General features: G+C 30.6%; 3 protein-coding genes across 3 annotated transcripts; 1 reads left to right on the top strand and 2 right to left on the bottom strand.

The window, feature by feature from the left end:
* Positions 1-3,263: 3,263 nt before the first annotated feature.
* On the bottom strand, positions 3,264-4,317 carry LOC110629023. Its single transcript, XM_021775859.2, has 2 exons — positions 3,864-4,317; positions 3,264-3,774 (listed from the first exon to the last, which is right to left on the bottom strand). The coding sequence occupies exons 1-2, from the start codon at positions 4,305-4,307 to the stop codon at positions 3,598-3,600; spliced, it is 621 nt and encodes a 206-aa protein (XP_021631551.1). The 5' UTR covers positions 4,308-4,317; the 3' UTR covers positions 3,264-3,597.
* Positions 4,318-4,379: 62 nt separating this feature from the next.
* LOC110629024 lies at positions 4,380-8,203 on the top strand. The gene is made up of 3 exons (XM_021775860.2): positions 4,380-4,635; positions 7,483-7,562; positions 7,979-8,203. Exons 1-3 carry the CDS (start codon positions 4,522-4,524, stop codon positions 8,046-8,048), a joined length of 264 nt encoding a protein of 87 aa, XP_021631552.1. The 5' UTR covers positions 4,380-4,521; the 3' UTR covers positions 8,049-8,203.
* A 2,071-nt stretch (positions 8,204-10,274) lies between these two features.
* LOC110629579 (septum-promoting GTP-binding protein 1) lies at positions 10,275-13,313 on the bottom strand. Its single transcript, XM_021776611.2, has 6 exons — positions 12,806-13,313; positions 12,603-12,723; positions 12,436-12,532; positions 12,297-12,336; positions 12,118-12,201; positions 10,275-10,666 (listed from the first exon to the last, which is right to left on the bottom strand). Exons 1-6 carry the CDS (start codon positions 13,157-13,159, stop codon positions 10,502-10,504), a joined length of 861 nt encoding a protein of 286 aa, XP_021632303.1. The 5' UTR covers positions 13,160-13,313; the 3' UTR covers positions 10,275-10,501.
* Between the last annotated feature and the right edge of the window lie 286 nt (positions 13,314-13,599).

The following is a 13,599-nucleotide window of genomic DNA, read 5'->3' as shown; positions in this document are numbered from 1 at the left end:
AGAAATGGAACACGAAGAGGCGGTGGGATCTCTTCTTGAGTCAATAGGTATTGAAGGAAATGGAAACAAGAAGAGAAGGTGACAGATTTCTTCAATCGTAACTATGTAAGGGAAATGGAACACTAAGAGGCGTCTTCAATCAGAGCTTTTTTGGATTGATGGGTATGGAAGATGGCAGGAAAAAATATAAGCTTGGTAGATAGATTTGCTTCTACCTAGATAAAGAGCCAAAAGAACTTATTGTTCCTACGGCATGAAGCTAAAAGATTATCTAGTTGGATAGTAAACGAGATCTCTTCATTCAAAAACTAAATTATTATTTTCAAACTTATGACATATCAAATAAATTACACTTAATTATCATTATTTATACTTTCATTTACAAATAATAATTTTGCATATAGTAGAAATAATATATTTTTTATATTAACTAGAAAAATACATTATTATTTAAATTATGTTAATGAATTAAGATCAAAATAGTTAAATTGAATTAAATCACACACTATTATCTTAATTGAAATTTAATTAAAATGATTCACTTCAATTAAGATCAACTTATTCATTTAAAGGATACACTCTTAAATAATCTGAATCTATTGAATTAATAATAAATAACTAAATTGAATCAATTGAATTAATATCAATTATTTCAATCGAATTATATAGTGAACATATATGCATCTTTTAATATTAGTTCAATTGAAAGATAATTCAATTGAATCTATTGCATTAATATTAAATAGCTAAACTGTATCAATTAAATTAAAATTAATTATTTTAATCAAATTATATGTAGTGAATATGCATGCTCCTCTTAATCTAAGTATGTGTAAATAATTCAATTGAATAAATATGTTTAAAATTAAAATATTTCTATTAAATAAATTGAATTAAGATTAACTAGTGCAATTGAATTACATGCAATGAAAATACATACTTCTTTTAATTTTAGTTCGATTGAATCACGGATTTTTCAATAATTCAATTGAATCTATACAATTAAAGATTAAATTAAATTAAATAACATATTTTTATATTAATCAAATTGATTCACTTCAATTAAGATCGAACGAATATTTAAATTGAATGACATCTGATAAATTTTATTGAATGACATCTGGTAAATTTTATTGAATGAAGTTGGCACTAAACGAGTAGAATTTCTGTAAAAATTATTTAATTTGAATTCGATTAATATTATTAATACTTAAACTCAGTTTGATATACTATTAAAATTTATTATAAACAATTCAAAATTATCTCAAACCTGATTTTTATTACTCAAAAAATATTCACACTCATTTAATTTTATATTTTTTAATTAATGTTAAAAAAATTACAAACATTATTATAAAATATATATTTTATATTAATTAATTATTTATATAATCGGTTTGGATAATGAATACATTAAATATAAAATTAAAATTTGAATCCGTTATAAATATTAATTTTCAAATTAAAATTTGAATATATACTATCCAAATCCTCATCCGAAAATTTTCAGATGCCTTATTCGTTGTTATCACTAAATTCAATCACATATTAAAGATTAATTTCCTAATATATTTAATATAAAATATTTTATATATTAATTAAAATAAATTTAATTTATTATAAGTGAACGGATATACTGTTATTCCTACTCGCAGGTTGGTTAACAAATCTGCTATGGTTGCTATAATTGATAATTATTCTATTTGAGAGATAAGAAAAGAATGTGCAGTGTATGGAAACAGTAGCAGTCTAGGAGATGGAAAGGTTTGTAAAGAATATAAAATGTGTATAAAAGAATAGAAAATGTGTCCAAGAGAATAAGATTTTTCAAAATATAATTATTTATGTCTTGAAAATGATTAAACAATTTATTACTGTTTACTAAAATGGAAGATATGTAAGTGGAGAGAAATTAACAAAGGAAAAATAGAATAATTAGGAGGGAAATTAATAGAGGAAAGAGAGTAATTTGGAGGAAAATTTACCTCCAAAAATAATTAAAGATAAATTAGATATTTGTTATTATTGGGTCCTTAATCTATATTAATTGCGGATCAACTGTCCAGATAATGGGTGACTATCAAACTGCAAACAGCCCCATTTGTTAAGGAGTTGGGGTTGGATTTGGATAATCTGAGGACCCTAACAGTAGGTTGCAATGAAAGTCAAACTGGATTTACTGAATTTGAGGTGGGTGGTTGAATTTTCTAAACGTCAGTCTCTTCCCTTATGAAACTCTTTTAAAAGAATACATATTTCTGCTTCTTGCAGTTTGTCAAATCACATAAAAATGGAGTTGGACGATTTGGGAAGAAGAATGACTAACCTTAAAATTACATGCTTGGTCCCTTCTCGTGTACCAATAGAGTGGCAGGCACCCAATCCCAGCACAAATTCCCGCAAGACCATCATTAACATGTATATCTCAGACATGTAAGACTTCAAGAGCAGAAATAAGATCAACTTAAAGTCTAAACAAGCTCTGAGACATTATACAGCAACAGTTCAATAAGACTTCATTTATTGTCTTTCATTTCCAGCTGCAGTCAAGAACCACCTCTTCTTGTAGTTTATAATTTCTATGTTTCATGCTGTCCTGAATCTAAACTATTAAAACGTTATAATAAAAAATATTTTTCTAACTTAATGGCTTGTCTAGTTTTTTTCTTGGGCTTGGTCCTAGAGATGCTCAAGCCATTCTGGTTTGGTTTCTTGGGAAGAAATTCTAGCCTAGTTAGTAGGGTGCAATTACATTAAGCAAGTATACACTAGTTTTATCAGTAGTCCAAATTTCTTTTTATTTGTACACTCTCTTCAAAACATCCTACAGTTGATAGTTCACACGCAAATGTATGCAATTTGCAGCTTTCCCCATCACAAAGCTGAAAATGAATAATTAAAGCTACAAATCAGAAACAAAAATTAAGAAAAGATCGAGTTCATTACCTTGACAGATTTTCCCATTCCCGTAGAAGTTGTTGGCCTCAACTACCTACCATATATATCAAACAAAATGTTGTTGCTAATCTCCTCATCCTTCATCAAAGTGCAACTCCTTTGGAATCCAACAGCTAAGATTAAGTAATGAAATTTAAATCACTTTGTTCTCCGACCAACCCGAAAATAGAAACAGAAAAAGTGTTAGTTTCTTAACTGTAGTATTAGTTACATTTTTAAAAGAGGTGATGGAATATAAGAATCCATTTTTCTAAGGGGCACAAAATCCTTGGAATCATGAATAAACAACGAGAAATATGATGAGTGGCTAGACAAACAGAAAATCTTAAGATCAACCTCAAAGTTAGTACATAATGAACATGAAACTCTTCTCACAAATTTCTCCGTTGAAAAAACCTACGTTGAGTTAAGACAAACCAAAAATCCACCTCCAGACATGCATTTCCATCTGGTGGAGAAAATTCACAATGCATAAAAACAAAAACTCAAATAATAAAGTGTAAGAATAATTCATGAGAGAAACTGGCTCAATAAATCAAACTAAAGGGGAAAAAAATCTCATTATCAGTCAAATAATAATAGAGAAATTGGTAAAGCGATCTAACATCACAAAGAAAGAAGGATCAGAAAATTTGTGTCTCAATCTCTCTTCTTCCTGGGCAGTAGAGGTCTCTTGCCCATTGCCGAAGCATTGGCAGAGACTGGCATCAACCCTCGCAGAATTGCTAATATCCCAAAACCCATGAAGGGAGAGTAAATCATCATCAACTTATCCGATGCCTTGCCAGACCCCATCAGCTCAGCTAATATAGCAACCTGAGATAGAGATTTTCCCCAAATTACTTCAGATTAATCATCAACTAATATTGATCAGTTTAATACAGAATTTAAAGAAAAAAAACAACCATGGAAGTGAACAAGGAGGCGCCATAGATCAAGCAGGTGGTGTTAAACCAAGGCTTGGAAGCCAAAATTCCATACAAATTGAAAAGTGCGAGAGGCCACTGAAAGAAGAGCTCTAGCCAAACAGCTCCGACGAAGAAATGGGGCTTCTCAGAGAGGAGATAATCGCCGTACTCTTGGCTGTACCAGTTCTTTAGATCGATCAAGAAGTCTGGGAAGTAGCAGGATGGAAGACATGTCTGCGCGTCGATCAACGGCGCCGCCACGGCGATTCCGAGAAAGAAGAAGAGAAGAACTACGTCGATCAAGTTCGTAAATGCGCCCATTTTTAGTTTTGGTTTTTGATGCAGACGAGAAACCGTTATAGGAGTAGACCGCAGAGGCTGATGATAGATCTGGGAAATGCCTATAAATATATGGCTGAAACGGCGTCGTAAAACAGGCATAAATAGAAGGGCGATAGGAATGATGAGTTTTCAGAACGACCAGTCGTTTGTTGGAGTTTTATCACTTGCACGTGGACTGCGGCTCTCTATCATCCGTCTCGCCTATGAAGATCAATTTGCGGGTGCATCAATTTCAATTTGAGATCACTTAAGAGGCTTGAAATTTACAGCTAGGGTTTTCCATTTTTTAGACCCATTTACAGAGAAGAAGAAGATGAGCGAGCCGAGGCCAGTGCCCAGGAGAGAGAGTCCATGGGGGATGCCAGAAGGAGAGCATCGTCAACCAAAGCCTCACAGATGTAATGATCGAGCTGAGGATGTTATCCAAGTAAGACTACTGAGTTGCATTTTTCTTGCTTTCTTCTCTCCCTCATTTGATCATAATAGATTCTGGGTCTGGGGTTTTGACTTCGTACAAGGGCTTATATGAATTGAGGAGATTTTTGTAGCATTTTATCACTTAAAAGTTGAAAATTTGTCTGTTGCTTAAAATTTCTAAAATTTGAGGGCAGGTGAATGGATGTTATTCTCATGAGTAGAGATTTAGAGAGATCTGATGCTGTGTTTTGCAAATGTCAGAAAAGCAGATGAAACGAGTAGAAATTGTATTAAGCACACAATACCTTCTCCTTTTGGTTTGATTAGTGAACTCAAATTAAATCTCGTAAAATATTATTTCTCTAATAATTAAGGTTGTTATAATTGAGATTTGAATGGGAAGATTTTGTTGACCCAAAATTGAGGTGTTTCTTGTTTCCAGTGGAACATGAGTAATCTAATTGACAATGAAGAAAGCATACCCAAACAAGAATAAACTTCTAGTAATGTAATTGATAATGAAGAAAGCATATCTCAAACAAGAATGAACTTTTAGTAATCTAATTAATAATGAAGAAAGCATGTCTCAAACAAGAATAAACTTGTAGCAGAGGACTTGGTACAGGTTTATAACCACGACCTGCGTTCAAGTCGTGTATTATAAGCCACGACCAGCTTTGGTCGTGCCCAAAATGCTTTTCTGCTCAGTCGAAATTTTGATTATGGCTTATTTTTCTCCTGTTGGGAAAATATATCTTTCCTCATCCCTTTTCAGTAAATTTTTCTTTTTTATATTAACCCATTTTTGGAAAAAAGCTCAGAATGACTCAACAATTAAAGTCTTGAATCTTCGAGCTTGGATTTTCAAGCTCAGAGTTTGCAACTTCATCTTCAAACTGCTCTTATTGTTCTTCATATTCAAGCTGTTGCCTTTCTTTTAATATTGTAAAGGCTCTTGATATCTCGTCCATTTTGCTTTCAGTTGAAACATATATTGTCTTCCATGCTTCAAGTTTTATCTTCTTAGTTCGTTGTTGAATCTAATAGTCCTTTTATTCTTCAAGTTCTCACTTCCTAACTTGTAAAAAGATATCTGACTGTTGATGTGCATAAAATAATTTAGGAGCTGCCTATTCAGTACCACCACATTAATCCCTCAATAACATATTTAATTTGTACCTTATCGATTTTATCTTGTAAGTTTGAGTTTCAGCCCTAGTGGCTTTTGAATTTCAGTCCAGATAAAATCTTACTAAAATAGTCATTTATGCCTACAACGGATGTCGAAATCAGAATCGTTGTGTTGAATTTGGCACAGTGAGAATTTTTGCTGATGTGGCAGCAAGATAGCATACGAACTGTCGCTGGCACTGCACTGGGCTAGTGATGACGTCAGACTAGTTGATAAACTATAATTTCCTATATCTAGGTATTTTATTAAAGATATTATTGTGATATTAAGTTAAAATTTTGTTTCTCTTATTTGAAACTTTATTTCTCTGGAGACTTTGTTTCTCTACCTTGTTCTCCATCACAATGGCACTGAATAAACAATTGGGCAATTGACTTTTTCTCGTTGACAATTTAGGCAACGTTATATCTTTTTTTTTTCTTTTTATTTCTCATCTGAATGACTTCTTGATGTAATGTTAGTCACCTCTTGGTTAAAAATTAGTGAGCATATGGGGTGGTAATTATATTTCAAGCATGTTGTGTGCTATAAAAAAAACTCACATTTTCTGAGGATCCTTTTCTTTCAGCCCTGATGCCAGTACCCTTTTTCCCCTGGAAAAAGTTACATGAAAATCCAATACAATTGAGATCAGTGAATTTGTAAGATATAAATATCAATAACTGTCTTCCTATTTCCTTTCTCCTGCAACTTCAGTAAGTTCAATCCTTACTTCCCTTCCCAACACCAACATTGATTTAAAAAAAAATGTTAATGTCCAGTAAAAAATTAAAATTGATCCGGTTTAAAGGGAAAGGACAAGTGCCAAGCAGAAATTAATCACCTTTTTTTTCTTTCAAATAATGACACTGGAGCAAGTACTCATTACTTTTTGGGATTTATAATGAATAAAATAAACTTTCATTCCTTTAGTATTTTTCATAGAAGAATATATAAAACTTTTACTTAATCACTTGAAATAAACTTTCATTTCTTTAGTATTGTTCTTCTTCTATTTCTGACTCCCTTCTCATGGGAGTCAGAAGCTAGTCATTCCATTTTCTGGTTAACTGAGAGACATCAAAGAACATACAATTACCTATACGTCTCATTTCCAAACTTGTTTTGGGGATGGGGAGGGATCAATAGGATTTAAAGAAATTGACAATTTATCTTGGTCTTCACTGAAATGCTAAAAGTTGCTCCATTTCAGAAGAAAGATGTGGAATAAAGAAAGATGATCAATATAGCTAACCACAATTAGTTTGGGATTGAAGTGCATATGAGTTGGGTATTTTGTTCTATATTGTGTAGATACACATATAATTTGTAAAAATTGACAATTTCTCTTCGGTAAAAATCTAGAAGACCTTAACTGGAGTTCTAAAGGTTACTTCTTTAAAGTGATTTGAGTACGATTGTTACGAGAAGGAACAAAATTTGATTTTATTCATTTATATCCCAAAAGGTTATGGTAACTTGTTCCAAGTGCTGTATTTGAACAATGATGATCTGAATTTCCACAAAGCATGCTTCACTTCCTTTCATTTAATGGAATATTACTTTTCGTTGCCCATTAACATGTTTTGTTTAAGTGGTGGCATTGGGATAAATGGAGTTTACTTCTTGATCTTGCTAATTTGCAGTGAAAAATGAACTATTCTGTTGCTTGTATCTCTTGTGTAGGCTTGTTTTGAGGGGAACCCATTTAAAACAGTTCCAGGACCGTTTAAACTCTTCTGGCGATGCATGCGTTCAAATCCGGGGTATGTTCCATTTTAACATTTGAACTCTCCCTATTTATTTGTCAACTAGTCTTCAGAATTTTCATCAACTTTTGTCTTGTAATTTTGATCCGTCTTTCAGACATAGATATCGGCAATGCTTTTAAGTTGCTTTCTCTTGCCAAAACTAGAAGAAATTTTATAATACAACAGTTGTATATACAATAGTCGTATTATAGCCATAGATCATGGTAGGACCTACATAGATCCCACCATAATTAATGGTTAATATGAAACCATTGAACATACAATCTTGTATAGAATAATTTTTCCAGGAGCAGACAGATTTCTCTAATCACCATCTCTAATATACCTCATTTGTGTAACATATGTGAACTTGTTTAAATGCATCATCAATGGTATATGTTGCTCAAACATGGAATTCTTTGGTTGTGCAGGGAAGAACCCACAGAGCCATACACTTATTTGCAAATAGATCCACCAAAGAGAGAAGCGAAACTCCAGTGAAATATGAGTTCCTTTTTGTTCAGAACAAATTATCTTCTACATTTCCCATCTTTTTCTCCGTCAAATATGCATGACTGATGTATAAATTTGCAGAGCCACAAATGTTCTGGCCTTTCTTTAATAATAAGCATGATTAATCCAAACGGTTTGGTATCTATGACTCGTGCTGATTTTGTTGGGTTTTTTTTTTTTTTTTCATAATCTATCTTGATATAGCAGTTGTTATCATTAGGCCGCAATATATATTATTTAGCTGTTGAATATAATTGATATTATTGATAATGATAAAGTAAACGATAATAATAAAAGATATAAAATCTTTGTCATATATTTGTATTGAAATATTCATCACTGTAATAAGAAATGGAGAAGGTTATAGGCAATCATTATGCTTGGCCATTATGGCTCCTTCATATGAAAAACAATATGAGATTCACTATTTAGTTTCTAGATATTTTCATTATTAACAAATTAATTTTTATATTTTTAAAAATTTATAAAAATATCTTTATTTTTTCGCATAAAATAGTCTTTTTATCATTTTTTCTATTAAAAGTAAATAAAAAATGATAGAAAAAATTTTTAAAACTCAATTTTGCTTTTAAATAAAATTTTTTATTTAATTTTTAAATATTATTATTATTAACAAATCAGTCAATATAAGAAAAAAAATAAAAAAAAAGAAAAAAAAATCAAAATCGAAAAAGAAGAAGAGTCGAGATTGAAGAAGACTAAGAAGAAGAACAATCAAAATCGATTAAAAAAGAAGTAGACGGAATGATTATCTTATTGACGGAAAGAAGTAGACGGAATGATTATCTTATTGATGGAGAGAAAAAATAAAAATATATACATATATATATAATTTTTCTAACAAGTAAATTTTTTGGTGTGCATATTTCTTTGATACTATAACTAGTAAATTATGTTTATAATATTTTTATAGTTATCTATTTAATTTTTATAAGTTTAAATGATTTTTATATATAAAAAAAATGATTTGAAGACAAAATTTTGCAAGTACTAACATTTTTAAAAAGGGTAATAGTTTAACCAAAAAATTTTAATTAAAATAAGCTACCAATTGTAAGAAAAAGTTCTTAATCATAATTGATAGAAATTGCATGTGTTAGCTATAGTTTTGATTGCTTTATCAAAAATGTTTATCAACCAAATGAAGGTGTATCAGCTATGCTGATAGAAAACTGAAGTGGCATTCAATTTAGTTGTTGGCTAATCGGCATGTTAGGCCTATCATTTCGGATTATCTCTAAAAGTAAAACGGTTTTCAATCAGCGATCAGCTATTTTGATTTTATTTTTCATTTACACTATATTACACTTTTAAAATTTATTAATTACATTTTTTAAAATTAAATAGTTACATCAATAATTTATAAAAAAAATTATAATAATACATAAATTAATAATATTGCAAATAACAATTAAACTAATTATATTATTTATTATTATATGATAAGAAAATCATACATTACATGAAAAAATAATTATTTTTTAAAAAAATTATTTTTAATTATTATGTATGTTGTATAATAAATTAGTTCTTTTATATTTATTTTATTAATATTATAATTTACTTTATATTCTTATTACTTATTTTATTGGCTACAGTTTTGTTGTTGAAAAGTGTTAAGAGTATGTTTTACCGTGTTCTGGTTTTTCGAAAAGTAATGGTACACCGGTAATTGTTAAAACTTTAGCTCTCCATCATTGTTTACTTTTTTTGCAACGGAATTTTTGCCTTTGGCTGCATTCTTATGTACTATTTACAAGTGGTTCAATATTTTCGGTCTCCACATTTAGATATTTTTAAACTGATTTTGATTTTAAATGATTTTAAATCTTTGTTAAACTTTAGAACTGATATTTCTGTCAGATGGGTTCGTCGTCATGCCACTCTAACTGCTCATATTTTGGTTAAAAAATTTATTAGGCGTGATCGTCTCTCCATTTGAGATAATATCCCTTTTATTTTTTATGAAATTTTATTAATACAACAAGTAATTTTGCTTTAAAAATCCGTTTGAGATGATACCCCTTTATTTTTTATAAAATTTTATTAATACAATGAATAGTTTTGCTTTAAAAAAAAAAACTATCATTCATAATCAGCTATCAGTTATTAATTATATCTAATCGCTAAACCAAATAATTTTTTTTTCTTTTGAATTTTGAACTTGGGTTTTCTTTTTAGGATTGCTGCGCATAAAGAAAGGTTATTCATTCAGACACGGAGATGAGGAAACTCTCCTCTCTTCCTCGGTCTCTAATCATAATTACAAAAGAAGCAACTCGCAACTCACTGGACTAATAGAAAAACAAGAATCCAAGTGAGCGGTTGACCTGTGATCTACATTGCTGAACTTAAAAAAAGATGGTGCAAGAGAGGCATTTTCTATTCTGCTATTTATGCTATGTAGCAAGCCTTCATCTTCAGAAATCAATAATAGGCTCTCCAATTGTGAGATTTCTTGCAGGTGTCCATGGCAGGTCAAACAGCTTTGCTGTTATGAATTTGAAGATCTTGTTTACATTAATGTTGTATGCTGCACTTGAAAAGAAGAGTGTTGCATTCAGGGCCTTGGCATATGCTCTTGCCTGTTACACATACAATTTTCTTGTCAATAGTTATTTATAATTTCTTTGTTAGACATAATTTATTTTGTAAAAAAGGAATTTAAATAAATTTTCGTAAAAGAATTTTTAAGTTAAACAAAGTGGAATTCTTTTATTCTAAATACGAGAATTGTTAAAAAATAAATCATTTGAATTGAATACTTATAAAATTCTTGATTGCAAATAGATGGAATAAACAAATTTCTACTCATATTTAAAGTAGTTTTTTAAAGAATTCTGTTATGATTTTCATTTGCTAGCTACTTACTACCAATAACTAATTGCCAACTGTTAGTTCAAACAAGTCTTAAGGAGGCTGCAAAAAATTCTCTGGATAAACGAAATTTATAGCAATTACTTTACACAGAGAATCTGGCAATTTTATGGATACAAATCATCTAATATTCATGCTTCCTATCTATGAAGAGTGTACAGATCTATCCTTTACCTTAAACAACACTGGATAGATGGAGCATTGAAGCATCTATAGATATAGTGTTTGAGGGTTTTCTTTCTCTTCTTCCTTGGCGTGTTTTGGTTATTTTGACAAATATATATGCACATTTCAAAACCACTTTGTTTGTTTGGAACAATCTTTAGGTGTTAAAGTTTAAAACAATATTGATCCTTTCTTGCAATGGTTATATCAAATGGGATAAAATATTCAGCAACTATTGCCCAATTTTCAAGTTTGAAATTTAAAAATTTAGTTTTTTTTTTTTAAAATTCATTTTAACAATAAATAAGAATCCTACATGCTTGTGTGAGAATTCAACTTAATTGTTTGTTGCAAATAATTAAAATTATTTAATATTAAATCCTTGTATAAAAAATAATAATTTTCAAGGAAATATTTTTGTTACTGGAACGCTGAATGTTTATTAGATTTGTTAACTTCAATTTTTAACTTTGAGATGAGAACGGGAGATAAAATAAATTTATGATAATTTTTATTTTAAATTTCAATTGGATTTTTATATTTTGATTGTTGAAATTTTTCAATGAAAAAATGGAGAAAAGAATAGCTTAAAAGAAAAGAGTAGAGTAATAGAGAGCATCCAGAGATTTAAAATGTTCCCTTTTATTATCAAATCAAATAATAGAAGCCAGATAGAAAGCTCAACAAGTTGAAGGCAATGAAGTGGGCAACTATGTCTCCTCAATCATTTTCCAACCTCACACTTCATAATTAATAAATAACAAGCACTACATGATTTCTTGTCTCAAAATTCTCCATTTTTATTCATTTGTCTATATTCTATAACAAGTGATCAATGTTGGCATGACTTTTTGGCTTTTTCAACTTATATTCAGGGCAAAGCAAAGCAAAGCAAGTTGTTTTTATAATTTTAAAACAAACAATATAAAATAAAATGTATGAACAATATTTCAATGGACTAAGAAATGAAGAAAAAATCAAATTGGAGAGATACCTCGCTTGCAATTGTCCATTGCAGATCTATAGGAAGTTGAATGAAGTCATCAAATTTGGTTCCTATTACAATTGGAATTGCAGTCTGCAAAATCAACAAATCCAAACAAATTAATTTTAATAGAAATTGCATATTTATTTGTTAAAGGAAAGGGGGAAAGAGGAAGGAGTTTTAGCTACCTGGTTCCATTTCCTTGCCTCTTGGTACCACTTTATGATACTACAAATCACAACCAGGGAATCATCATTAAAACTTATAATAATCATAAAATTATCCAATTGATGAGAGGAAACATAGACAATTAAGAATGAAACAAACCCATTTAATGTGAGCCGACTTGTGAGATCAAACATGATTAAAATTGCTACAGAATCCTTGCAAGCCAGAGGAATTTGCTGGCTAGATCCTTCATCACCTGCACCATAATAATGAAAATTAATATTTAATTTTCTTTAAAATAAAAAAAAGAAAATAGTAAATCTCACCATCGACTTCCCAGAGACTATAAGAAATCCGAGCACCTTTAACCAGTAATGTCTTGTCCATCATATTCATTCCATCTTTCAGAATTCTTCCGTCTTGTGTCTCATTCCCCACGTACTTAGCCTTTTATCCATTTAATTAATTACTGATTAATTTCTTATCATTTTCTAAAATAATTATATAAACTAATCAATTAATTAATTACCAGGAAACTTGTTTTCCCAATCTGGCAATCTCCCAGCAGACTGATCTTCAAAGCAACCAAATCCGAATCCTTGTTATTAATACTGTCAATATCACGCTGGTCATGATACATCGCCGCCGCCGCCGCCATCTTCATCGGAGGATGAGCAGACGGAGTGACGATCCCCGATACATATCCACTGGAAGCGATCTCCGGCAAGGTGGAGACAGGCAAGGACTGAGGCGGTACCATTCGATAATTATGACTAGGCTTGCCTAACGAACACGTGAGGATATGATTCCATACTCGGAGAATGCAGCGTTTGAGGATCGAAATGCGACGCTGAAGCTTTCGCCGAAGATTGAAACGAGCCATGATCGAGCCACCAAAAGGAAGAGGAGAAGGAATGTCGTATTATAAGTTTAGCGTTGTCGTTTCGATCCGAGAAGAAAGAAAGATAGAGTTTGTTGGTTTATGGTTAGTGGGTGGGCAAGGGAGAAAAACTGGAAAGCTGCTGAGGAGCGGTGCTAATATTTTGAAAAGAGGAAGGGTATTTTCGGAATTATGTATAAAAATTTGAAAATTGTCAGCTATAAAATTGGCCTATAGATGTGACTACTTTAACGGGACAATTGACTTAAAATATTCATGCATTAATGTGCGGGATTAGGATGTTTTATCGCAGTGGGTGTGGGTCCCAATTTCACTTAAAATACTATTGAATAGTAATATTTTTACTATTAAGAAAATATATTACTTTATGCAATTTTATTATTAAAAATAAAATATATAAATGTGGTAGTATTATATGAATT

The sequence above is a fragment of the Manihot esculenta genome, chromosome 13 (genome assembly GCF_001659605.2).
Source record: "Manihot esculenta cultivar AM560-2 chromosome 13, M.esculenta_v8, whole genome shotgun sequence".
NCBI lineage: Eukaryota > Viridiplantae > Streptophyta > Magnoliopsida > Malpighiales > Euphorbiaceae > Manihot > Manihot esculenta.
Note: the sequence above shows the minus strand (reverse complement) of the source record. Positions and strands in the feature narration are given on the sequence as shown.